Source organism: Mirounga leonina, unplaced genomic scaffold, assembly GCF_011800145.1.
Source record: "Mirounga leonina isolate KUSES-001 unplaced genomic scaffold, KU_Mleo_1.0 Mir_127, whole genome shotgun sequence".
Lineage (NCBI taxonomy): Eukaryota > Metazoa > Chordata > Mammalia > Carnivora > Phocidae > Mirounga > Mirounga leonina.
In genome coordinates, this window is record NW_023270316.1 from 74,045,262 (window position 1) to 74,072,467 (window position 27,206).

Below are 27,206 nucleotides of genomic sequence, written 5' to 3' on the forward strand. Positions count from 1 at the left end.
GATGGACTCTGGAAAACAAACTGAGGGTTCTAGAGGGGAGGGGGGTGGGAGGATGGGTTAGCCTGGTGATGGGTATTAAAGAGGGCACGTTCTGCATGGAGCACTGGGTGTTATGCACAAACAATGAATCATGGAACACTACATCAAAAACTAATGATATAATGTATGGTGATTAACATAACAATAAAAATTATTTAAATAGAAAAAAAATAAAGATGTCATAAGTTTTAATGCAGGGCCCCTGCAAAAAACAAGTTCACCTGGCAGAAAAATTGAAGTGGTCCTCTGTTTATAATTTGGTTTTTAACAACAGTCTGCATTTTTATTTATTTTTTTTTTTAAGATTTTATTTATTTATTTGAGAGAGAGAGACTGAGAGAGAGAGCACATGAGAGGGGGGAGGGTTGGGAGGGTCAGAGGGAGAAGCAGACTCCCTGCCGAGCAGGGAGCCCGATGCGGGACTCGATCCAGGGACTCCAGGATCATGACCTGAGCCGAAGGCAGTTGCTTAACCAACTGAGCCACCCAGGCGCCCCAGTCTGCATTTTTAAATTGCATTTTAAAATATTTAAAAAAATAAATATCACATCAAATATTTATAGAATCAGGCTCCTGAGAATGCAGGAGCCCATTCTAGCCCATTCTAGACCAGTTCTTTACAGATAACAATTAGTGGACAAAAATACACTTTGCAGCTATTGAAGGCACTGGAGAGAAATCAAAATCAGAAGGACACCAGAGGGTTGAGGCTCAGAAGGAAAATCTTTGGGTGCATTTCCTATTTTTTAGTGGCTTTTTGCCTGAGGACAGGCTCCATCCTACCAGGCAGGGCAGCTACACTTCAGTAGAAAACCCATAGATTTGCTGGCTTACCCCACACTCTTACTGGCTTAAAAAATAAAAGGACCAAGGTCAGAGTAACCTAAACAGGTAGAAAGTGACAGAATACTAGAAAGGAGAGCCAGAGAGGAGGATCTGAAAACTCTGTGTAAAACTGCCCAAATCTCTGGTTGAGCTGTAACCAGGTGTAATGCAAAGGCAAACTCAAAGCAACCTGGCTAAGCTAAACAAACTTCTGAGAGTTTTGTTGTTATCCATCGCAGGGCAGGGTGGAGAGAGTTGGGAGCTTAATTCTAGTCATGGCAACTCCCCTAAAAATCACTACTTTTCAGAGGAACATAACAAAATCCAGAGTTTCTAAAGTATTTATAAAGTTTAGGATTTAATCCCAAACTACTGGGCATGCACTCAAGAGAAAAGACAATCATTAGACACTGATCCTAAAAAGATCTACATGTTGGAATTAGCACTCAAGGGTTTTTAAAGAGCTAGTGTAACCACGCTGAAAGATATAAAGGAAAATAAGCTTGTAATAAACAAACAGGTAGGGAATCTCAGCAGAGAAATAAAGCTATATAAAAAAATAGGCAATTCTACAATGGAAAAAAAAGGTCAGAATAAAAGATTTATTAGATGGGCTTTAGAGTAAATTGTAGGTGATGGAAGAGTCAGTGAACCTGAAGATAAATGAATAAAAATTATCCAATCTACGGAACAGAGAGAAAAGTAATTTTTAAATCAAAAGAGCTTCAAGAAACTGTGGGCCAACCTCAGAAGGTCTAATATATGTGTAATAGGAAGGAGAGGATAGAAAGAAAGGGACGGAATATATATTGAAAAAAGTAATGTCCAAATATTTCCCAAATTTCATTTAAGACATAAATTTACAGATTCGAGCTCTGAACCCCAAAAAGCAAGATGAATGCAAAGAAAATCATACCACAGCATGTGGAGCAACATTGTTGATGAGTTTAAACTGATACAGCCACTTTGCCCAAGTCTGTCAATTTCTTTTAAAACTAAACATACACCAACCTATGACTCAGCAATTTCATTCCTGGTTATTTATCTAAGATAGATGAACAGGTATGTCCAGAGTATTAAGTCTTACCAAGAGAATGGATAAAACCACTGTGGTATATTCATACAATGGATTCACATAACTACTCTGTGACAAAAAGGAATAAAATATTGATATATGCAATGACATGAATGGATTTCAAAAACATTATGCTAAAAGAAGCCCGGTGTGGCTCAGTTGGTTAAGTGTGTGCCTTCGGCTCAGGTCATGATCTCAGGGTCCTGGAATTGAGTCCTACATCGGGCTCCCTGCTTAGTGGGGAGTCTACTTCTCTCTCTACCCTTCCCCCCTGCTCAAGATCTCTCTTACGCTCTCTCTCTCAAATAAATAAAATCTTAAAAAAAATAAAAGGTGTAAAATGGTACTGACTGCTTTATTCCATATATGTGAAGTTCTTCAACAGGCTAAATCAATCTATAGTTTATTTTTTATTTTATTTTTTTCAATCTATAGTTAAAAAAAAAAAACAAACCCACAATGGTGTTTGCTACCCCACAGACCGAGACAGAGGAGAGCAGACTCTGAAAGGGAATGAAGCAACATTCTGAGGTCACAGGGATGCTGTCTTAATGGGATTTGCACTATGGGAGTGTACACATTGTTACAACTCATCGGTATATGTAGGATGTTGCATTTTACTTTTTACCTTAGAAGTGTTAAATATTATCTATAAATATTAAACTCTATGATAATGTATACTGAAGTGCACAGAGGTAAGTATACTGCAACTTACTTTGCAATGCATAAAATAAGGTGGATGGATGGATAGATGGATTGATACGGTTCTATGGGTGTTTACTAAACAATGTTCTTGTAGGTTTCAATTTTTTCATAATAAAATGTTGAGGGGAGAGATGTTTACCTAACTCTTGAGGTCTACTGTGGAACAGAAGGGCCTTAGTTTGAAACTCAAGAACTAAGAGCCCCAAGCAATGCGAGTGATGGTCTGTTACCCCATTTCTAACACTAGGGAGCTGGACTAGCTGGACACTGAGGTGCCTTCTAAATATACCATTAGTCTAAGGCCCAAGGCTGTCAAGATCAATGAATAACCATCAGGCTGCAAATAGGAAGAAATCTTCTGTACATTTGTAGCTGCAGCTTTGGTGGTGTTTGTTGGCTCAAAAACTCCTTCAATTCTGAGTGCTGGGCATGGGAAGGTGTGTACCATTTTTGTATATGGTCTCATGATGTTCCTCTTCCTCCCACTTCTTCCATTTCACTAATACTTCATTCCCCTTATTATGCCATACTGTCTTTCCCACCATAGGGGGTGCAAATGCTGTCCTGCTCTTGAGAAACTCTTTTCCCTTCCCTCAACCCCTAGCTCCTGTTCATTCTTAGACCTCAGCTTCCCTTGGCCCACAGACTAGATTGGGCACTCCTCACACCACCCCTTTAAGTATATGTAAAATTATCTAAAATTATTTGACAATATTTAATGTTTGTTTTTCTCTTTAGACAAGAAGCTCCATAAGGACAGAGACTGGCCTCCATCTTCCCCAAGTGAGTTGCAGACACTGCTAAGTGTCAGGCACTGTTCTAGGTGCTCTACACCTATTACTGCATTCAAGCTCTTCTTAGGCCTTCCAATATTTATTGATCAAGAAGCCTCCCCCTCTGCCCTACAAAAAACAACCACTCAATAAATATTTACCGACACCTATCAAGTGTCAGGCACTGTGCTTGGTAAACAGCATATAAGAGTAAATAAGAGGCCCCATGCCTGCCTCACTAAGTTCAGTCTTGTAGGAAATACACCAAAAGAAAGTGGGATCCATTCATCAAATGACAAGTATATAATAAGGGGGAAATACAGGTTATGGGGTAAAATATTTCATTTTTTTTTTTTAAAGTTGCACACAATTCATTTTTGGTAAAAAAGTAACTCTGACATCCATTCACCTAGTCATTCAACAAGGGGCTGCTCACTGTCTAGCAGATTGGCCATGTGCTCTCTGGATACAAAGATGCAGACGGTATTCACGGAACACGCCGTCTGGAGGGGAGGTTGTGGGGAGACCCAGCTAGAACCCTGGGAAACGCGTGTTGTGGGAAGTGGACACGGCAGGCACGGGTAACTCAGAGGCAGCTGTTCTGGAAGCTCATTCCAGCCGGCTTTCCCAAACATGGCCACACTTACCTCCCCGACTCAGTTCCCATTGTCCCTCAGGAGCACGGCTCCCCCCAGAGTGAATTCGATGTCAACCAAGGCCCTTGACCGGCAAGTTAACTTCATGCTAGTTTGCTCATATATGAAATAGAGAGAATGCCCATTTTAAAGGGTTATCGTAAGGACTGAATGAAAGCATCCCATAAGCAATAAATGGTACAGAGTATTCATCACTATTACTGAGACTAGATGTGGCCAAGACGCCTCATCTGAGCATGTGGCTTCCTGCTCCCAGAAAGGCTTTTTCTAATTATGCCAGTGCTTCCCAAGTCACTCCCAGAATCCAATCTAAACTCTTGGATATGCAAAACTTATGCAGAAATTTAAATGGAAATCAGAGTGGTATCTTTTGCTATCTCATAATGAAAATGCTAATTAAAAACTCCACCCAACCCCCAACTTCTCCCCTCCAAAAAAGGTTAAACATACAACACCGTTATCAATGAGCAAAACCTTTTAGGGTTAAAAGTGTAATTTTATTTAGATGTTACTTGTACATAATCTATAGTAAGATATACAAACAGATAAAAATTGTTTAACAGGAGGTGTGTTTTTTGTTTTTTAATACCACTTTAAATTCAATTTACAACAGCATTGGTAATACTGCAAGGTGACAGATACTCTGATTTATAAAACAAAAATTACTTGCTACTCTGGCTGATACATTCCCACTAGTCTTTAATGGATTAAAATGTATCATGTATTCCAGTTGCAAATTATTACAAAACTTTCACAACCTAGCCACTTGGTGTTCAGAAAAGATTTTGATATTCTAAAATTTACTGAAATGAAAATGTTAATTTTCTAACCATATACTTTCACTAAAGAAAAACATAAGTGTACCAAATCTCATGGTTTGGGGTTAACAATGGAAAACCAACCACGTTATGTTTGTGTAAGCTAATGTGTGGTACCGAGTAAACTTCTCATCCCCTTGCCTAATCTATGATGTGAGAAAAAAGCTTGTAAGAAATTAATCTAAAATACACATGGGGGGGAAAAAACTGAGGGCAGTTTAAAATAACCTTACAATGTTATAACTACTACTTTAAAATGTAAAATCCATAGATATGAAATATGCTTTTAAATGTTTTTCTCCATTCATTTTGGTAAATAGTTCTTGAAAATGAAAACCGAAAATGCAAAATATTCACTTTTTCCTTTTCATGTAATAGCACATTAGAAAAAGTCTGGATTTAATTTTAGAATAAATCAGATTTGCTGAGAAAAATACTGCAAAAATCATCTAAATTGAATTTTAGTCATTTTCCATTCTTTTAAAGGCTACACAACACATTAGGGCAAAAGGTTTTCACTAGTCGGAAAATCAAGTCGAAAATAACTTGTTGATTAAACCACAGGAAGACAACTAATAATTAATAGGCTTATGAATATTTATGAATAAAGTGCCAGTAATTTTATTGTAATAAGATATAAATAGAAGAAATCCTGACATGGATAGTAGCTTTATGTGTTCTCTTCATCCTGAGAACAGAAGGGACATAAAAAACAAAAGAAGCGTTACCAAATTTAAGTTCTAGAATTATACAAGTAATTCCTAACTGAAAAGGAACAATAAAAACAAAATACTGTAATAAAGATAAAATCAGACTACAAATGGTAAAAGTCCCAAGAATAATGCCAACACAGTAGGACTTTATGCTGGAAAAAAAAGGGGGGGGGGAGAAATCAAAGAAAGAGATGTAAAAGTCCATTAATAACTACCACTTATATTCAATAAAAGTATGGTGACTAGCTCCAAGAAACAAAAACTCAAGAAGCATGTGTCCAAACAGCTAGTACAGCTGAAAAGACTCAGGTAACCTGATACAGGAAGCCATGGTCTCGGGAAGGGGACGCAGACATTAGGCTTTTCAGAGTTTCAAAATCTACATGACTAAAACCCAATGATGACTGCCCACAAGCCGAATCAATGTCCACTTGGGGACACACGGACGTGGTTTGGGGGCGCCGCTGAAGTCTTCAGGAGGACTCATTAACAAAAATCCATTGGTCATGGTCCTGTTTAGATGACTACCATGAACCAGGCAAGTCTGTTTTGAGCTAAAGACTCCATCATGACAGAGAGTCACAAATAACTGCCATCCGTTTGAAGGGCTGTATGTAGGTAAGAATCCGTAGTAAGTGAAGTGTTTTAGTATATTTGTGAAGTTGTATCTATAATCGAAGCCTGGGGGCATTTCTTGATTCTGAACAAGCAGTTACCCTTCACCCAAGATTACAAGAGCAAAGCTGCCATCCTATCTTCCAGTGCTCTGCTCTCACCATGATAATAAACCCCGGGGGTCTCTCGAATGGCCATGTGGGAAGAACAGCGGTTAGGGCTAAGGTGAAAGGAAAGTGCTCTGGAACAGCTACACGTCTAATCTAATCTGAGGTACTTTTTAAAATTTAATGTGCTGAGGACAACATGAGAAAAGAGAACCGTGTGCTTCTAGGAGTAGGGCCAAGGCCCTACTTGGGTGATGGATCCCTAATCTGGCCACAGCACCAGGAAAAGCGAATAGCTGTCAGCATCTACTTTCACCTAAAATCTAAGCCTTAAAATCCAGACCAAGTGGAGCGAGGTGCCATGGGAAGCACTCTCTGGAGCACACGGGGAGCCAGGAACTACACCGGCTTCACTTAGGACACGGCTCCGGGGAAGGCCGGGCTGCGGCGGGGGGGGGGGTTCCTCTGCACCGGGCGGACCCCGCCCGCCGCGTCCGCGTGGCCGGCTGGCCCCGGGCTCTAGGGGCTGCCAGGTGTTCCCAGTGTCAGCCCCGATCCCTCGCCCCGCCGCCGAGGAAAAAGAACCCTGTTCATTTTCATGACCGCACAGCGGCTGGAAGCTCTTAGCACAAATCATCATCAAGCACCGACCAAGTGAGTGCCCGCAGGGAATCCTGCCTGGAAAGGGCCCTTCCAATGTCACATTTCACAAGAGCCTGCAAAGGAAGCCAAATCATCTCACAGGGCGTTCGATTCACACAGAGGCGACCGAACCAAGAAACGGAAAGCAGCGACGCTGGATTCTCCTCGCTACATCTTTCCCTCTGGAACCAACCTCTTCGGAAACACATTTGAAACAAACAAAAAAGGGTGCAACGGTCCACTTACTGATTGGAAGACATCACTCTGACACACGTTCGTTAATCTTGCAAAGACCTAACACCAGGCAGCTTCACAAACACACAGCAAGTCTGCAGAATTATAGCGATCAAGAAGAGGAAATCCAAACCGCACGAAGTACTTCCATGGCCAAGAAAAAGTAAGCAAGAGGCTGTTTTCAGGACAATGCGATAGTTACAGCGTATTTCCTCATGTGCAGCACAATTTGCTATGTTTAGTGGCACTTAAGTATTACACAGTAAATACTGAAAAAACCCAGAAGTTTTGGATGTGCAAAAGCAATATCACATTATTAATACAAAAGTTGCTAAGCTACAGGATTATAATACCACTATGTGGGTGTTGAGACCACTTAAAATTTTCGAGACATTTCCGACGCAGGGCCTCCGCGGGCCGCCGGGGTCGGCCGCGCACCGCCCCCGCTGCGCATGCGCGCCGCCTCAGTCGGACCAGTCGTTCTCGTCGAACTCCGAGTCGTCGTCAGAATCGCTGTACTCGACGGCGATGCGCCTGGACAGGATCGTGGCCACGTCGTTCCCGACTGGCTCGCGCTTGGCCTCTTGCTCGCGCTGTTCTTGCACCTTTTTCAACTGAATCCCTGGGGACACAACCCGGAGAGGAGAATTAAATCCCTCTGCTTGCTCCAAATTAAGGAAAACAAACTAATAAGTCTATTTACCTTCTCCCACCCTGCTGACACCAAAGGTAAAAAGTTTTGGAAACCTGAGATGAGAAAAGCTTGGGAAATGGAAGGTTTGTGACCAAAAAAACAAAAAACAAAAAACCCCACACATACTCAAAGTTGTAACACTGTTTATAGTAATGTGTTGAAATAAAAAAAACCTTAGAATTCCAGTGCACATGAACATCATGAAAGAAAATTCTGGAGCTGCACCTTCCATTAAGGTAGCTACAAGTGGCTAATTAAAGGTAAATTTATTGTGCCTAGTGGCTACCATATTGGACCATACAAACATGGAACACTTCTATCGTGAACATTTCCTGGACATTGCTATAATCCAAAGGCTTGGAAAGCAGCATTTTACGCTAATAGCTTTTGGCTAGTTCAGGGAGGTAACGGAGATCTTTGTTTCATCAACTATTGCTAAAAATTAATATAAAATACAATGGTCTAGCTTCTTATTAAGTAACAGTGGGTAACAAAGATGATTTAAAGTTAATTCTTTAATTTTTTCTATAGAGTCCCTGTAAGACTAGTAGAAAAATGGGGCGCCTGGGTGGTACAGTCGGTTAAGCATCCAACTTGATTTCGGCTCAGGTCATGATCTCAGGGTTCCATGAGTTGGGCTCCATGCTGGACATAGAGCCTGTTTAAGACTCCTTCTCTCCCTCTCCTGCTGACCCTCCCCCCACAAAAGAAAGACTAGTAGAAAAACATCCCCATAAAACCTAAACCCAGATTCCCCAACTGGTAACATTTGACCACTTCGTTTTAGCAACCTTTCTCTATCATTCTTGCTAATACACACACACTTTTTTCTGGACCACCCGAGAATAAATTGCATATAATGTTCCTTTGCTGCTAAAATACTTCATGTGTAATTCCTAAAAAACAATGATCAAAATCAGACTACTAGCACAGATACAATACTATCATCTATTCTACAAATTTTATTTAAATTTTGCCAGTAGACTTAACAGCAGCAGAAAGTTTTCCACCAGGCCTAGGATCCAACATGGGAACACCCATTACATTGGTTGTCATCTTTCATTAATGTCCCTTAATCTGGGCAGTTCTTCAGTCTTTGTGTTTTCTGACCTTGACATTTTTGAAGAACACAGGCAGCTCCTTTGTCGATTGTCCCTTGATGTGGGCTTCCTGTTTCCTCATGATTAGATCCTGATTATGTGATCACTCTTATTGGAAGGGGCTCACAGGTATCCAAAAACAAAAACACTGTCCTACTATGACCCTAAATTTATCAATGAGGTTGCAGAGCTCTGGGACTTCTTTTCTTGACAAAATCAAAGTGTGTCAATGATGCTGAAGACCTACGAGAAGGCTGGGCTTGTGTGCCACACTCAGGTCTGATTTGTGGGCACTCAAGCAAAAAGCAGAGGCAGTAATGTCCCAGCCATCCTGGGAAGGACATCAGTGATGCCTTTCTCAATCCCTTCCAGATGGAAACAATGAGCCTGTGACCAAGAGATGGTGCAACTCCCCACTGAATGAGGAGCTCCTAGGACATCCGCACACCCTGTGAGTGACCCTCAACCGGCCTGGGCTGTGGCCTGGGGCTGAGAATAAATGGGGTGGAACAGATGGTTAGTGTGTGGCGCTGAGGGGATGCCAAAACGGGTGAGCGTCTGGGCTCCTCCATCCTGATTTGACCAGAGAGGCTCTATTTCTGTATGTCTCATGTTCTGGGGTTCAGTGTAGGACTTTTATTCGACAAAAGAATCTTGCTGCTAAATAAATGTTGAAAAACTTACTGGCTTAGCACATCAAGCTAAAAATATGGAAAGTCTAGGATGTAGCTCAGCTTTTTAAAAATAACTCAATCACTGATACGAGCTCACTTTCTTTCATTTATACATTTACCCTTAGAGTAGATGCAGAGAAAAGATCCAATTAATCAATGATCATTTTTATTATCTATTTCTAGTCAAGTACAGCTTTCCTGAATTCTCTCAATACTCTATTATTGTATATTTATCTTGCACTGGCAAAAACAGGTCTCCTGTTAAAAAAACAAAATCAAACAAGTGTCCTTTAACCCTATTCTAAAAAACAGTTCAGTGGAAAGAGTAGTCATTTGAAGAAGACTAGGCTGCAGCTGATTAGAGCCATAAAGAAGTCTCTTTCTAAAAGGAACACTGTGTTTGAGATGCTCACTTACCCATTCGAATGGCAGCGAGAAGATCACTTCGAGCATCACTTATGGGTGGCTGTGCCGTCTCTTGGCGCTTTGCCTCAGCTGCAGGGGGGCCATGCATTGGGGAGGACGAGCGAGAAGAGCCTGCGCCAGGGGGGCCTGGCGGAGGAGGCGGTGGGCCCGGAGGCGGCGGGGCTGTGACCACGAGCCCAGCGGTGGGAGGGTGAGGAGGAGCCGGGTAGGAGGAGCCAGCGGAGGCAGGGAAGGGGGGCTGCATGGGGATCTGGAGGGGGCTGACGAAAGCAGTTTGTGCTGAAGGAATCATGGGGGGTGGTGGAGGAGGAGGAGGTCCTGAGGGGTTGTAATACTCAATTATCTGTGCTGGCAGCATCCTAATAAAGAGATGAAATACACAGAGTCACTAAAACAGCAACAGAGTCCCATCCTCTGAGAGTCGAACATGGCTAATTCAGGGGCCTCCCCCAAACACAATATATATTGTCCTCTGAACTTAGAACACTGCAGGATGCAAATATCCACACTTTGGGTCAGTCGTTCTTACAGGTCTACATTATTCACTCTGATGAAATTCATCTACTCAAATGAACCAGAAAGAAAACCACTCAAAAAGTAACTTTTGGGGCACCTGGGTAGCTCAGTTGGTTAAGCGTCCCACTCTTGATTTTGGCTCAGGTCATGATCTCAAGGTCCTGAGATCAAGCCCCCACGCGGGGCTCTGTGCTCAGCGTGGAGTCTGCTTAGGATTCTCTCTCCTCCCTCTCACCTCCTGCTTGGGCTGTCTCTCTCTCTCTCTCAAATAAATCTTTTTAAAAAAGTAACTTTCTGTGGGCACCTGGGTGGCTCAGTTGGTTAAGCGACTGCCTTCAGCTCAGGTCATGATCCCAGGGTCCTGGGATCGAGTCCCACATCGGGCTCCCGGCTCAGCGGGGAGCCTACTTCTCCCTCTGACCCTCTCCTCTCTCATGCTGTTTCTCTCTCGCTCGCTCGCTCTCTAATAAATAAATAAATAAAATCTTTAAAAAAAAAAAGTAACTTTCTGTGGAAGGCTAGAATAAAACAGTTGACTGCAAAGGTTATGAAGAGCAATTCAAATCTATCCTTCATAATGGGCATCTCAAAGGTGGGTGGCTCACAAACTTGTCTTAAAAGGGTTCTGTGGTCAGTCAGATTTGGAAAATTCTGTATTTTGTATCTCATCCCCATGGAAATTCCTCAAGTCCACAGTGGCCATTAGAATATCAAAATCTTTGAAAAGTCCTACACCTAAGAAGTCCACTGAATCCTACTTAGCAAAGGGTTTTCCAAACCAACTGGACAAGTGGACCACAGACCCTCTCTCTGCCAGACCTTTAGTTAGAGCCTTGAACACACTCTGGGGACCCTTAAAGAGAAGCAATGGAAGAGAATCTCCGAAAGTGGAGGGAAGTACACTTAGAAGGTGATAGACGCTGCTGTGGACTGAAGAACACACACGCTAATGGAAGCACACATTCAACTTTCCCGGGCACTGTCTCTGAGAGGCTAACTCTTTAAAGATTATGGTTAAGCCAGAAAAGAGACGACAAAAGACAGCCTATCAAAATAAAGGTGGGTGCTTACATTAATAAACACTTGAGCATGAGGGTCTTTCTTTAGGAGGTGTTTAGATTTTACCCAAGTGACAGAAAATAAAAGGACCTGGGGGTAGAAGGGCGTCTGGGCACCAAGAGATCAAGAAAGGGAACTATATGGTCAAGTACAAGCAGGGGCTCAAGGGGTGGCTGCCCTGGATAGGTTTCTCACTTGTGATAGGAACTCTCAGTGGTTCACCCAGAACACACACAGAGACTTGAGAGTTTGGGACAGGTTCACAAAATCAGCGTTTCATCCTTTCTCAAAGCCTTGGCTTAGCAATGCATTCAAACACACCTAAAAGTACGTATGAAGGGAGTTTGTATACATGAATACAGACACAAACCTGAGATCCGTCTGTAATAAAAAGGGGAACAGCGTGACACTGAATATTTTAACACAGAACTGGTCATAACTGGTAGTATCTACATCCAGTCATCCTTGGCCACATCTGGCCCCTAAGGTATGATTATTCAGTTAATATTTTTAGACCACATATAGCAAACCCCCAACATGAAAGCAAGCAGAGGTAGAAGACAGGAGTCCTGGGTTACCCGTAGTCTGCTGGCGCCATGGGTGCAGAGGCCTGGGACCCCTCTGCGGCCTGCGGTGGGGGTGGCGGCGGCGGCTGCTGGGGTCTGTTTAGGGCCATGTGCCTCGCCGAGGCAGAGGGGGGTCGGTACTCATGCTCGGGGGCCTGGGTTGCTGGCCCGTGTGGTGGCGCGTCCCCGGCTGCGTAAGAAGGGGTCACAGGCTGCAGGTGCAGAGAGTGGTTGGGAGTCGCCGGGTAAGAGTAATCTGTGACATCCGATGCATGTGACCTGATGTTCAGGAAAGAGGGGTGGGAGAAACTGAAATTCAGTTAAAAAGATTCCCCTCCAGCAGGCATAAGCATATTATGTGAATAATAACTTTGCCCATGTACAGAAATCACACACTGCTTTTCTTTACTACGGACTAGGTCCAGCCCCGTGAGAGCTTCCAAGCAACAACATAATGACTACTTTAGCAGCAAAAGCCCCAGCGTTACATGGCTTCAGAGTCACAATGTTGAAGGGACTCAGACAGATCGGCAAGCAGGAAACAGCAGAGCCCCGTTTCCGCAATATTTCAGTGCGCTTTTTTTCTAAGAGAGAAGGCTACAAGACAAATTCCATTTAATTAGAAAACAGCACCTAAGACAGAGGATTTCAGTGGCAATGGAACTGACAGCATATAATTAGAAATTATAAAATGGCAGGTGAACTGGTAAATATGAACAGTAAGAAGAGCAGAAGAAATCAAGAATGCAATTCAGCGGGTTGGAGTTTTCTTAAACAGAAGGACAGTATTTAGCCAAAAGAGAAAGAACATGGTGCAGTAAGGGAAGGGCTTCTTTTCTTTGACGGCGGAGCATGAAACTCTGGAAGGAATGGAGATGTGGTATTAGATGAGCAGAGCCTGGAAAGATGCGGGTGCCGGGATGCCAGTGGGGGGCACCCCTGGAGGGAGCGTGGCCTCGTGAGGGTGGCGGCCACACAGGCCACAGGCATTAGTAAGGACAGCGGCGCATCCCCGGCCCAGGCTACAGGCCAGCTCCGGGACGCATGGGATCAGAAGAGGGGCTGCGCGACCTGTCAGGGCAGCCAAAGCAGGGCAGGCAAGCTGAGGCCGGGGTCCGGGAGAGCAACGTGACGAACCCTCTGGGCACCGTGTCCTCAGTAGCGCCCCCTGCCTGCGCCAGCTCCTTGGCGTCACTCATGAACTCAATGCCCATTTTCCTTCTCTCCCACTCCTCTCTTCTTGTCCTTACTCTTCTCACATGTATTTGCTGGCTTCTGTGAGGGGTCAGCTTGTGTCTCTCTCTCTGGAGGAAACAGGCAAACACACATTGGGGATGTAGAGGGCGGGGCGGGGAAGACACCACCCGAGTTTCTATCTTTGAAACTCAGACAGTAGCTTCCCTAACTGGAGCATCACACAGCAGAGAAAACCATCCTAAATGACAAGAGGCTGCTTTTTTTTTTGCTTTGTTTCTTCCCTGATTGCTGTATAATAATAATTGGCAACTCACTTTTTTCCTTCCTCAATTGCAGCATAAATTCTAGATTACGGTGTGCATAGGAGTATGTCTTTTGAACAATGCAAACTACGCAAGGGAGTTAAAAATATTTAAAATTTAAAAAATTTTAATGGGAGAAGAACCTGACCTGGCTTTAGATTTAGCACATTTTAAAAACATAAATACCTAAAACTCTAGAGTCACTGGTGACGTGTGCTTGGCTCTGTGTGTGGGCCTATGTCACAGATGGTGTGTACAACTTTCTCAAGGAAACAAAGTTATCTAGTAAAATACAGAGTGCTTCTGATGAGAAGAGGAGCCAGAAATTGTAAACACTGTGGCATGATTCAGAGTGCTACCTTCATAAAGTGGCTTTGTGACAGAGCCCCAACGGAGCCCAGAGACAGGGGAAGACCAGATGGAGGAGGGAGTAAGGAGCAGGCAGTGAGCATCGGAGGACCAGAACTGCAGCTGGAGAGTTCCAGAGGGCAGGGCTCTGGGGAAGGGTGGGTTCGAGAGGGGCTGCTCGGTGAGGGGGGCACCAGCGGGCTGAAGGAGAGGTGGAGAGTTGGGGGCCTGCTGGGCGACAGAGACCCCCACAGGAAGTTAGCAATCAGCCACAGAAGATGCTGTACCAACATGGAGATGAGTGGGATGATGCTGAGGCGTCATGATCGGCACTAATTATCTGTCACAGAAAAGAACTGGTAAGAGTGAAGACCACGTGGAAAAAGGAGGAAGGAAGTGTAGGCAGTGGAGACTCAGTGGGAGAATCAAAAGACTCCCCTGGGGTCTTGGGGGTGGACAGGTGCGCAGTCGGACAGCTGTAGCACGGGGCACAGGAAAGGAGGACATGAGTACAAGGACACTGGGCTGGAGGTCTCACACCGCCTGATAATGGCGAGAGAGGGCAGTAGGGAAGCATGTCCATTCTCATCCTAAATTTACGCTTACAATCAAACCATTCCTGATCTACAAAGAAAGCAAAATTTTATGGTTAGTTTACATGGGTTGGGTTAAAACAGATTACTTACATGAACAGATCATACATATGCCATGAAATCTGATATTTAAATTTAACTGTTGTCCCCCATACATCCGTTAAAAACCATGCTTCTAAGTAACGCTTAAAACATAAATAAGAAAACAGAGCATGACTTCAATTTTGTAAAAGAAAAACATATATACGTATAGAAAAACGACCAAAGAAATACGCTAAAATGCAAACCAGTGGTTTCTCTGGATGATAGGATTATGGATAAGATTTTAATTTTTCTCTGTCATTTCCAAATATAAGAAGTTCATCTTATTTTATAATAAGAAAAAAGTGATATATTTCAGTAAAATAAAAAATAAAAGATTCTAAATTAAGGGATAGGATCCAAGTACAATGATGAATTTTAATCTATTATCTGGTACACGCAGATAGTAAGAGGCCACAGGAAATAGGATTTACGTTCTGAAAAATAAGAGAAATGAATATCTATCTAAACAACATAAATACAAAGGCAAAATACTAAATAATCTCAGTAATCATCAATTTTATACCCAACACGGAAAAACTGAATCTCAGATGCTAGAATAAATAGCAATCATTCAACTGTGGGATTAAAAAAATCATTTTTCCATCTGTACCTACTTAAATAAGAATATATATGGAGTATTATAAAATAAAGTGTAAGTTTTACATGAGTAAATAATCACAAATTAGTTGGGGGGGAAAAAAAACAACAAAAAACACCCTGGGGGCTATCTGTCATATTCAAGTACCCCTCCTCACCCCAAGACCTGTGAGCAAACCTGAATCATCATTATTATTTTCTATGGAAATGGAAAGACATAGAGATTCACACTTGACGTGAACGCTCAGTTACAGCTCCAATAATTCCCTAGTACTGAACAGGTAACAGCTTGTACAGAAAAACTGCCTAGAACTTGCCTCCTAGCATAGCCAACCAATGACTGACAGCCCTTCTGGGGTAGGGATATTTCTGGGCACGGTAATTACCAAATATGAAATATCTTCTGTGTGCAGAGTCTGTGTTAGACACTGAGGTTATAGAGGTAAAATTTAAGAAAACAGGACACAGATATAACGTAAGGTCCAGGTTGTTGCTGTTTTTGAAACATTCTTGAGTCACGTAAGAATTTTCTATTCAAATTCTGAAATGCTGACGGAAGACTCTGAGGCTTCTGGCCAGTGGAAGACCACGACCTTACACAAGCAGAGACAGGAAATTAAAGCAGAAGTACAAACTGACTAGTGAGTCTCTGTTGTTCCATGAGTCCCTTTTGCAACAAATGTGACTTAGTGACCACATCATTCACACCTGCAAGGAATATTTTTACTTAAATGCTTACAAATTCTTAAAGTAACTCCAACAGAATTCTTCTCCTGAAATTAGAACACATAAGATTAGTAAATGGAAGAAATAACTATCTCTTTTGCTCATCAGTCTTAGAAAAGGTTTCCAAAAAGAATAATAAAGTTCCATCTTAGCACATCAGTTACCATCTGCTAATTATTTTTAGTTTGATTATCAAATGGCAAAGCAAATTCAACACTTACTAAGCTAAAGAGGGAGAGAAAGGATTAAATGATTATTAAGATAAAAATGTAAGCCACTGATAGTTACTAAGCCCAAATTTAGCATCGATGTTAAAAACACTACATCTAGGTTAGTGGAACAAAAAACTTGAGTCAGAGTGATAGAAAATCATACAAAGTAACCCAATGTAAAATGAAACTGCTTTCAAATATTATTTCAAAATCAAAAAATACGTATCATTAACTTTTAAGGAAAGTTTTTGAAACATATCGTGGGCCATATAAACACCAAAGCCACTGGTGTGTTTCCAACACATAATAAAACCAAGTACTACGCGGAGGTTTTGCTACAACACACGCACACACACCTAGTGTCTGGGGACAGGGATCCCTCGGAAGATGCTCCGTGGTACACACTCTGAGAGAGCCTGTTGTCGGGTCTAAGCTCTTTGTCATATGCCATCATACTCCACTCCTGGCGCCTGTTTCTGGCCTTCCTAACCTTTTTCACCTCCCGGGTTGTGCCATCTATACGCTTTTGCTCCTGATGTCCAGGAAGAGAAAGCAAGCATGCCGAGACAGAAGGGAAAGGAAAAGAGCAGGTTAAATGCAGTTGTAATGCACGGGAAACAAGCCCGGCGTGCAGACAAGAGACATTCCCATTTCAGATCACACTAACGTTAAGAAAATTCTAACACAGTATATATGCTCTTACCTGACACAGACCCAGCAGCGGTAACTGATACTTAACCATTTAACCTAAATAAACAGAAGCTACACTGTGGCAGCTACCTCCAGGAGTCGCTTACCATCATTTCTGGTAAAGAATTCGCATCTTACTTTGCTTGTTTTAAATGTACTAGATCTTTTAGATCTGCATTATACAGATGAGTGTCTGAGATACAGACTAATCATGTCCTACCAGTACACAATTTCGACTGAATTGTTAATATGCAATCATCTTTTCACAAAAATCACTCAAAATACTCCACTGCCAGTTTCTAAAAGATTGTTACAGAATATTTAAGCTAATCCTGCAACTAGCTTAACACAGAACAAAAACATGGTAAGAACTTACCTTCCCATACAGAGAATCAGTCTTGCTCCAGCCCTACTTTGCTGGCAAAAACGTATCCGATAAAAACTTGGGTCCTACATCGGTGTTTCTTTAAAGGTGAGGATAGTTATTCCTACTTGTGTATGTGTTTTTTGTACTTCCCAAATAAGAGGTTATGGTCTTTAAAGATGAGAACTACGTGCTTTTAACTCCTACACTCCCGTTAAAGTACCTCCACACACAGCTTCACACAGAGTACACACTCGCAAATGCTGACTAAGCTTATGGTGCTCACGACAACGTCTCAGGCACCGTGTCAGGCGCTGATGATGCAAACAGCAGACAAACACAAAAACAAGGAACTGGCCTTCATGGAGCTTGCAATGCAGTGGGGGAGGCCCACAAAATCACACAAACAAATGTACAGGTATAGCATATGGTGAAACGCCAATGCATCGTTTACTGAATGCTGCCTTGCGTAGAAGTCAGGGAGTGTCCTGGAGGCACTGTGACAAGCTCTGTCGTGTGGGCAGGCACCCATTCGGCAAAGGGGTCGGGTGCATGGCCAGAGGAGAGAGAATGTGCACTGGCTCTGAGGAGGGGGGATGGCAGCACATCGGGAGGAATGAAAGAAGGTCATGGGGAGTTAGGGGGAATGCCTCCTACGATCTAAAAGGTAGGCTGGACCTCACAGGCTGGGGCAAAAGTGTTGTTCTTTATCCCCAGAGCAATGGGAAACCACTGAAGGTGAGAAGGGAGGGCTGACACGCTGTGGAGGCATTTGAGAAGATCCCTCCAGGTTGTGGAGAACAGATTCCAAAGGGGGAAGGCAAGTCCTTGAAAGGGTGGCTGGTGGCTCATGGTGGGGGCCGGGACAGAGCTGGACTATTGGCAGAGGGATGCGGGAGGCCTGGGTGAGGTACTGGCAGAGGATGTGAACATGGAATTCACAGAACATATATAAATGCTTAATAAAGATATGAAAAGGAATGTAATGTAAATGAGATTCTTGGGGGGCGGGGGGGATGAGCGCATCAAAAAAAGTAATAATGATATGCAGGTCTGGAAGAAGTCTGTTAAGAGCGTAAACTGGTTCAGTCTTTTAATGGTCGGGCAGTATGATGGTATCTTTCAAAATTTAAAGCTCAGATTTGTTTTCTAGAAGTTTACCCAGAAGACATATCTGCACTTGAGTCACGTAGTATCACAGTACTGTTAAGCAACTATTCACAAACCACTGAAATATGTCCTAATACAGTGAGGGGTAGTTTATGTAGCATGCATACCTTGGAATACTATACAACTATTAAAAAGAACAGAGAACATCTTTAATTATGTCAATATATGTGTATGTCTGCAGGTGCGTGTGTAGAAGTCATGTGTAGTATAATTCTATGCATGTAAAAGTACTTTGTGAAATGTATGCATATATTTATGAATGCTTAAAAGGTCTAAAAATGTGCACACTCAATCATTACTAGTGATTGGTAATACCTGGGGAAGGAAGAAACCTATCCCCAAATTTTCTAAACTAATGTATTTACTTCAGTGTAATGTGAGCATTTTACAACCAGCATGCATTGTCTATATACTTGTAGAAACCAAAAGGAGAGAGATTTCAACACACATCCTGATTAAGAACCACTGTATTAATCTGTAACTGTCACCCTTACTTTTAATAAAAGACGTATGCTGACGTATTTAGATAAAGTGTTATGATTATCTCCAACTTTCTTTACAGAGGTTCAGCCTCCAAATCTACCAATCATCATGCACGTGACACACACACACACACGTACGCACAAACCGACTATGAAAAGGGTTCACAGTGATGCATTTGTACTCCAACTACACTGGCTTTGTATGAATGTGCCCAACTGTCTCCTAGCCTGGGATGATCCTAGCTGCTTCTACCTCGAACGCTCCTCGATTCTGAAGCACCCCACACCTCCTCTGCCCCCAACTCCTCCAGCATCCCTTTTTATGCACGCACGCGCGCATGCACACACACACACACACACACACTGACTCTGCTTAGCTGACTTCTAACTCCCCACTGTTGGAACTCAGTGAATGACACCACTTCACCTACACGGTTACCCGCCCCCCCCACCTTGTCACCTCACCCACCGCACACCATACTTTTCCTTCACAACATTTACCAGGCACTGTAACTACACACTTACAACTACATATTTATTTGCATCATTTAAAAAATGTTTTTTAAACCAGCAAACTAAGGAAACCAAGTTCAGAAACAATGGATTTCTCATCCCCAAATTTTCTAAACTAACTTTTCCTTCAGAGAGACTTTTCAGCTCCAAACTGAAAGTAACCTGCATTTCTGAAATCCTAGGAAATGAAGGATAGCTGGTCCCAGTTTCTATTCCTACATAATAAAAGCATATTTGTATTAGAATTTTCAAAATTCTTTCCCTCTTTATGAGTTCCAGTGGGCTGCATGATTACTTAATGTTTGTTTCCCCCACTACATTGTAATCTCCGTGAGGGTGATAATCCTTTCCCACCACTGTTTATCCAGCATTTAGAAGGCATTCAAAAAACATTATTATATAAGTGAATAAGAAATTCTCATCAGAATTTTATGTGTTGGAGGAATGTGTTATGGGACAAAACAGCCAAGGAAATGGTATAGTTTTGAAGACATGATAATCATCCATAGACTAAGACTGTTTTCCCCTGAAGAGCACTGCTGAAAAAATTAGGTATTTTTGCTTAAAGTATCACTGAGAAGGGAAACCTAGAAGACCATTTAAAAGGACAGGCAGGTCTTAAAAGAATATAGTCTTAAATCCCTGTTAGTATAAAAAGGTACAGGGACCAACCGGCCTCTAGATATCTGTTTCTTCTCCAGTCAAGAGATTAGGATCTTTCTTTTCTTCACTTAAATACTTTATACTTTCTTCACTTGAATACTTTTCCCCTTCAACACTCAGCAGCTCTTCCAAGATTTCCCCATTCATCTCCCCACCGACAGTACAAGGAGAAAGCATGAATAACCAACCTTTACAATTCTTTCCTGAATTTCGGTGGGAACATCTTACACTTGTAGTCTGCAAACTGTTTCTATGTTCCCTTTCTTAAATCCTGTTTTCAAATCTCACATTCTCTTCCATCCCAAACTGTTGCTTCCATGGGGCCAGTACATCGAGATGCCTCCAAACATTAAGGTCACTAACCCACAACATGCTAAGAATTTGTCTTAACGAAAGCACTCTAAGATTTGTCAAGCAAACCAGGTGCTCATTTTTAAAAACATAGTTTACATATAAAAGTCTTAGCAAATATTTGCCTTTGGAGAATTAACTCTCAGGAGGTCAAGTCTAATTTCTGGGTGCTAAAGAGGGGAAGTTCTTAAGATAGAAGTCCCTAAACCTGAGCAGAGTGTGATTATTCTTCTAAGAGTGCTCATAATGGGGATGTTTCTCAACCTTCAGACTTGCAAGTCACTTGCCTACTACACCCCACCAGAAGGAATTTCATTTTTTGGTAAATACTATGCCCTAAATGTACAGATCACACACGCTTTTCAATCCAATATGAACATCTCCTCAATGTTAACTATAGCGAGATGGCAACACACCAATTAAGAATGCTTTAAAAAGATGAGAGCAGGTCATTATATCTGGTATGAAATGTTGACTGCTTTGTTAAATTTAAAGAGCAGGAGAAAAGTTATAAAACATGGTTACAAACAAAACTTCTGGTCACTACTTCTATTCAAGCAAAGCAAGTATTAGGGAACAAATCAGGCAGCATTTACTGAAAAACAGTATTACTGTGTTAGATTAAACTGTCAGTATCTTCATGTAAAAAATGAAACCTGCACTTCTGCACTAAATCCAACATCTCAACCATTTACATAAAGGACTTACTGACTTTTTTCCAAACAGGGATCTCATTTAAACGTTGATTCATGAGTTCCCGTACTAGGATTATTTACCTTTTGACGCCTCTTCTCCTTCCTTTTGTCTTCTGTGTCCTGCAGCATTTTTTCTTTCCAGAGGTCAAAGAAATAGGAAGGATCAGTGTAGAACTTCAGCCCATCCTTTTTGTCATCTCTGTAAATCAATGTAGCACAAGTTGGGGGAAAAGGCTATCAGACATTTTCATGTGGAGTGAATATTCACTTAATTTAACTCATGAGATGGTAACATCTACATGGGGCACTTTGTCCTACACATTAAGTCTCTCTGATCTCCTTATTTGAAAAAAAAAAAAAAAAAGGTGAACATGCAAGAACAGTAACTTTTTCTAGAATAATTACATAAAAAGTACTCTTGCCAATTCAGATTTAAGTACAGAAAAGTGCCTCAAAATCACAATATGGCTCATCAACAATGATATCTGAGACCTCAATTATTTCAGGAAATGTTTTGTTTATTCCAACAGGAGTCATACATAGAGATGAATGGATTCTTGGTGTGTACAGATATTCACCTCTACTCTGGAGCTTCAATATTATCAGGATAAAAATTAGTAAGGATGCTGTCCCTTTTATCAGGTTGGCCCAACATCTATAAATTCAATTCAGAAAGGAGCAAAATGTTCCCAGTGTATTAAGTGTGATGGAAGGTGAAGTAACCCACAAAGAGAATTCACTTGTGGCATTTCACTTTCAAGTCCTGCTACAACCACTGTGGTCTAAAGACTATTTCAAGGATTAATATAAGTTATTCATCTATCAAAAAACCAATACAAATCCCAAGATGTAACATAAATCAATAGGAAGGCTCAAAATAATCTTAACACGAACTGAACGCTCTATACGACTACTGCTTTAAAAAAGTATCTGGCCTGTAGATTACCTTCAAGAGGAAGCAGAGCATTTACATTTCAAATCAGTGTTTCAGTAAGTCATTTACGGCACAGAGAAAAGCAAAATGAAATGAGGCACAGTGAGGTGAGCATAAGAAAGAGTTTATGCCCAGTCAAAGAAAACTAACTGAATGAGCCCAGGGGAAAATCCTGCCTGCCGGTCCCTGATGTTCCTGCTATGCCACGTTCATCACAAACTAAGGCCCAGGTTCCTATAGGGGTTACTCTGGCCCATCGACCGTCTGAAAGTCACTAACCATGGCAATTCGCTTTACACTTCAATCTTTATTACTTGAAACCCCTCTTTTCCTTTCCAAGTTTCCTAACTGATAGGAGACCTGCATTATAGAGATTTTATTAATAACATTACTGTGAAAAATATAGTCTCCCAAAGATACCAGGCCTTCCGAATGGACTGAGGATACAGAAAAGCTGAACAGTAACTTGCTACAAAATTTAAGACATAAAATGCACAGTTACTTGCTACAGAATTTAAGACATATAAAACAAAGTTTTCTTAAAAAAGGGGAGTTAATACTTTAATGAAGGCAGAAGCTCATGTCAATAAACAAATATTAATCTCAACATAAGAATATAAGCAGCAATGTCCTATGTTGATAGCAACCAATACTTCATTTTCCAGTCATGTTGTAATGCTCATATATTAACACAGTCTTAAGTGTTTTATATACCTCAAATACTACTTTATTGTCAAAAAGTACATTTGAGTTAGCACTGCTATTCTTAAACACACTACTAAAAAGTCAGACATTTTTATTTCCCATAAAACTGAACATACACATACAATATATATGAAAGTCAATTCATCTTTTATACAATTAAAAGTTGTCTATCACTACAAGTATCTAATCATGATCTCGATTCATCACATGTAAGTGGTCCACTGAGTTTTCTAGGCTTTTTCCTTTAGAACAGAATATTTAGTGAGGTGTCTTAGGAAAGTTTTAATAGGCCTGCCCTTGGGGCTTCTAGTGCTAAATAAAACTGAAATTGCCAGCCCCCCCCGCCCAAAATGCCTATTGAATGAAAGCAAAAGCACAAGATAAAACATCAGGCTTACAATACTACTACTCATGTAGATCATTAATTTTTAGATGAGCGTGCTAAAACTTCCAGAAAAGCATACTCATAGAAAGCTGTGGCCCACTGGCCCTCTCCCATCATAGTTTCCATGGGATTTCTATTACATTTTCTCTCCGTGCTGAAAGAAAGGGATGCCGCTGAACTGCTGCTTTATTAGCAGAGCTGCAACAGAGGGTGAGTCCAAACACCTCCCTTTGGACCCTGAGAAGGAACAGGAATTCAGACAAAAAAACCTCTGAGCACTCCCCCCATAAGGACCAAAGGCCCAAGATGGTGGCACCGGAAACAGAGAACCCACTCGATCGATGGTAAAGGGAGTCTGTCAGCCAGCGGAGCTAGTCCTGTGGGCCGTGAGGACACCGTCCACCACAGCCTGTGCTCATCAGAGGCTGAGGGCATGAGTTTACCTGGAGGGCAAAGGTGGAGAAGAACAAGCTGTACGACGAAGGACAGTGAGAAGGTATGTGGAAAAGGGAGACGGGGATGAAGGTGACAAAATATGGAAAGAAAACACTAATGTGGTAAGAGGTAGGAGAGGTGTTTTTAACAAGCCTTTTTAGTTTCTTAATATTAGTTTTTTCCACTATTGATTTTCCATTCTTATTCTGGAAAGTTTGGTCTTGATACCGTGTCCCACCATTTGAGAGTAACAGGTTAATTTGTTGACTGTATTATTCACTCGTAAAAACCCCTATTGCTGCAGCATACCTTTTTCTGAATTAAATAACAATGTCCCTGCAGCGCTGAAATGCTGAAATAGGTATTTTGCTGCATTATAAATGAATTATGCAGTTCCTTTAAAGTGGACTTTGAATATAAGGAACAACGTAAGCACACATAATACTATGCAATGTGTCCACTTCTACTTCAGACATCCACACTCAGGTATCTACAGAAGTAGCTACCTGCACCTACTAAGGATATCCACGAAAGCTAATATTAGAGCTCACACCTCTCTTGGTGGAGTTTATCTCTATTTTGAAATATTAAACCTTAATTTAACAATTCTGTACCGGTAAACTGATTTTGTTGTATATAATACCTGCAGTTATATTCAAAGTTTGAAAAAACACGTCCACAGCACTGTCGTCCTCCCTCAGCTTATCTAGACTAAAAAGGCACTGGGGATGCGTGAAGCCGTACCTGTATGGCGTAAGAATATTCAGAGGAGGTGGCTTATCACTCTGGTTGTAAATGTCAGCAACGGGATTAGGAATGCTGTTCTTTGAAACCACCTGCTGGTCTTGGACTGTGGAACTTTTGAAAGCTTTTTTCATGTTGATATCCTGTAGTGACACTATTTAGAAAAAAAGCCCCCCAGGTTGAGTTATATTGAAATATTTTTAACTGTGTAGCAATAAGTCTCATTTGAGACACAATCACAAATAGAATTTATGGTTCTAGAGTAACAAAATCGTGTTTTTATTGTTCATTTAAAACCATGCTTACATAGCATGTACATGCCTTCCTTCTTATAAGTAACAGCTGTCTCTATAAAATGAAGACAAATCACGTCTTTTCTTCTTCGGTAGTGATCTAATTATTTCTTTAAACCTAGTATTAGAACAACGTTCTTTATAATAGCATTTTTCAGAAACCACGCAGGAATATAGTTGAGTATATAACAGGCATGTAAACACAAAGGTTTGGGTATCCTGGAGGAAAAAAATATTCAGTTAATACCAGTTGAATGTAATACATGTAGGCAATACGTCTGTAAAAAATATACAAATGTAAAAAATGCATGAAGTTTTACTGACACTAACATTAAGGAAAGATGGCAAGGCTTTTCAAAATACGTATAGTCCTAGAAATTAAGTAGCAGCAAATAAAACTACACTCAGGGTAAGAAAATCAGGGCTGATTATACCTATTTCTTGTGTTTGTGTAACACTTCACATCTCACGTATTAACTCATCTGACTTTGACAGAAACTTTTGAATTGGGCAACCTGGTCCATTAACCCACTTGACCAATGAAGCTGAGAGTCGGGTGTCAAGCAACTCTTCCAAGATCACCCAGGGAGAAAAGGCAGACCCAAAATAGAACACAGATTTCCTAACTTGGTCAAATGTTTTTTCTACTATAAAATCCATGCAAAAGACACAAATCAGATAAATCTTGAGTGGAAGGGATTTTAAAGATATGAGATACACTGTAAAATCTTAAGAACTCTAGTGTACAGATTAACCTTTTCCAGCACAAGGTTTATCACTGGTTTTCCAATTGCAAGATCCTACAAAAAAACTGAAGGAAGATGAATAAACACTAAAAATCATTTGTGATACCAATGTGAAAATGAATGACTGGCTTAAGATGCTAAAATTTCTTATCTGAATAGACCAAATAGCTTTCCAAGGTTTTACTTTTTTCAAACAAGATAAATCTTAAAAATCAGATTAAAGAATGTATCATAATGGATATTAAAATTTCAATGCTCTACATTTTTGTTAAATTTCTAGTTCACTAATCTAATATTGATCTTTGAAAAAGACCTGAACAGGAGTAAACACATTTTTTTAAAATGATGAGGAACAAATTCCCTAAAACACATTTTAAAAAAAATAAAACTTCCATTTTTTATTACTACTACTATTGTTAAGTCTAGTAGAAAAATCATATACTAAGACCATTTTAATGCAACAAGAGAAATCATAACTACCACTATATAAAGGTAAAAATAATTGTTAATCTGAACATTTTTCTCAAATAAATATGAAATGCTGTTTCTACTTTTTTTTGCAGATTTTTGTTCCAGTCTAATCTCAGTCTCTCATCCAAAAGATACAGAAAGTGAAATCTTTAAAAAGGAACTGCTGAATTTTCATTTTATTGAAACTGTCAAAATTTCAGGGTATATCCTCAAAATGATTATCGGTTACCTACACAGTGCTTACCACTTTTAACTTTACTTTACAACCATGACGCCTAAAGGCCGTCAGTAAATGCTATTTCTTGAGATGTGAAATCAGCAGGATCACCACGATTATTTATAGGCATCAACCCCAACAAGGGTAGCAGGTGGACACCTTCACTCAGTCACGCTGTATGTATCACCCTCCCTCTTAGTTGGACCACATCTTTGGAGTGATTCTGTGATTTTTAGGCAAGAAAGTATCTTTAAAAGAATCACCAATGACCTAAACTAGGGTTTCTAATACCAAAAATATTCAAAGAATCCTTTAAAACAAATACTATACGTGTACATTTTTTAAAAAGAGAGTATGGATGGCATCTATGAGGTAAACAAGACTCTTTAATTACTACCTTACCCAACGTTGTGCCCTCCCCCACCAACATTCTTCTAGAAAGGACAAGATGAAATATCAGTACACTACCCCAAGGAAAAAGTAGTGATTACACTGCAATTAATTACTACCGTCTTGTCACCATCCCTTCTAGCTCATTGCTTTCATGCAATTACCTACCTTCTTCCACTGTTGAATCCAGCTGGGTAACTTTGACAGCAAGGCGATCAATTCTGTCTTGAAGAGAATTTGCTCTGATGTAGAAGTTGTTAGCCTCATTAAACAGCTCACCAAATATGTCTTCAGCATGTTTGCCTAGAGAAGAAAATGAATGGAGAAGGCCATCTGTTAAGAAGTGCTGAAGCAGCCTTCACACGTTCTCGCCAATGCTGATTACTGTCAACATGTGGGATTTTGTGCAAATGATTATAAAAATAGTGTCATAGTCAAGGGCCTTTAGAACTTTTGAAAATGTATTGTGGATATTAACATTTATCTGAAATTAACCCAAAGTTGTATAGTTTTAAAATACCCCAGGGAGTACAGAACTTTCATTTAATTGCTACATGAGCTATCATACAAGTTGTTTCCCGTTAAACTTCTTTGGGGAAAAAAGGACTTTCATTTTGCATGCTTTACGAATAAATAAAATCTTGGGACCTTAACCTTCCTTT

At 40.9% G+C, this 27,206-nt stretch overlaps 1 protein-coding gene across 2 annotated transcripts in view; it reads right to left on the bottom strand.

Moving 5' to 3' along the window:
- Positions 1 to 4,548: 4,548 nt before the first annotated feature.
- The window catches only part of WASF3 (WASP family member 3), a 125,114-nt gene continuing 102,456 nt past the window's right edge, over positions 4,549 to 27,206 (bottom strand). The window contains exons 4-10 of one of the 2 annotated variants that reach the window (XM_035003656.1): positions 26,713 to 26,847; positions 24,428 to 24,581; positions 21,306 to 21,423; positions 16,653 to 16,828; positions 12,250 to 12,516; positions 10,088 to 10,455; positions 4,549 to 7,824 (exon numbers count right to left, since the gene is read on the bottom strand). In XM_035003656.1, the coding sequence (XP_034859547.1) occupies positions 7,667 to 7,824; positions 10,088 to 10,455; positions 12,250 to 12,516; positions 16,653 to 16,828; positions 21,306 to 21,423; positions 24,428 to 24,581; positions 26,713 to 26,847 (1,376 nt within the window). In that variant the 3' untranslated portion in view covers positions 4,549 to 7,666. Of the gene's footprint in view, positions 7,825 to 10,087; positions 10,456 to 12,249; positions 12,517 to 13,374; positions 13,542 to 16,652; positions 16,829 to 21,305; positions 21,424 to 24,427; positions 24,582 to 26,712; positions 26,848 to 27,206 lie in introns of both variants that reach the window. The other variant, XM_035003655.1, reaches the window with a different exon arrangement.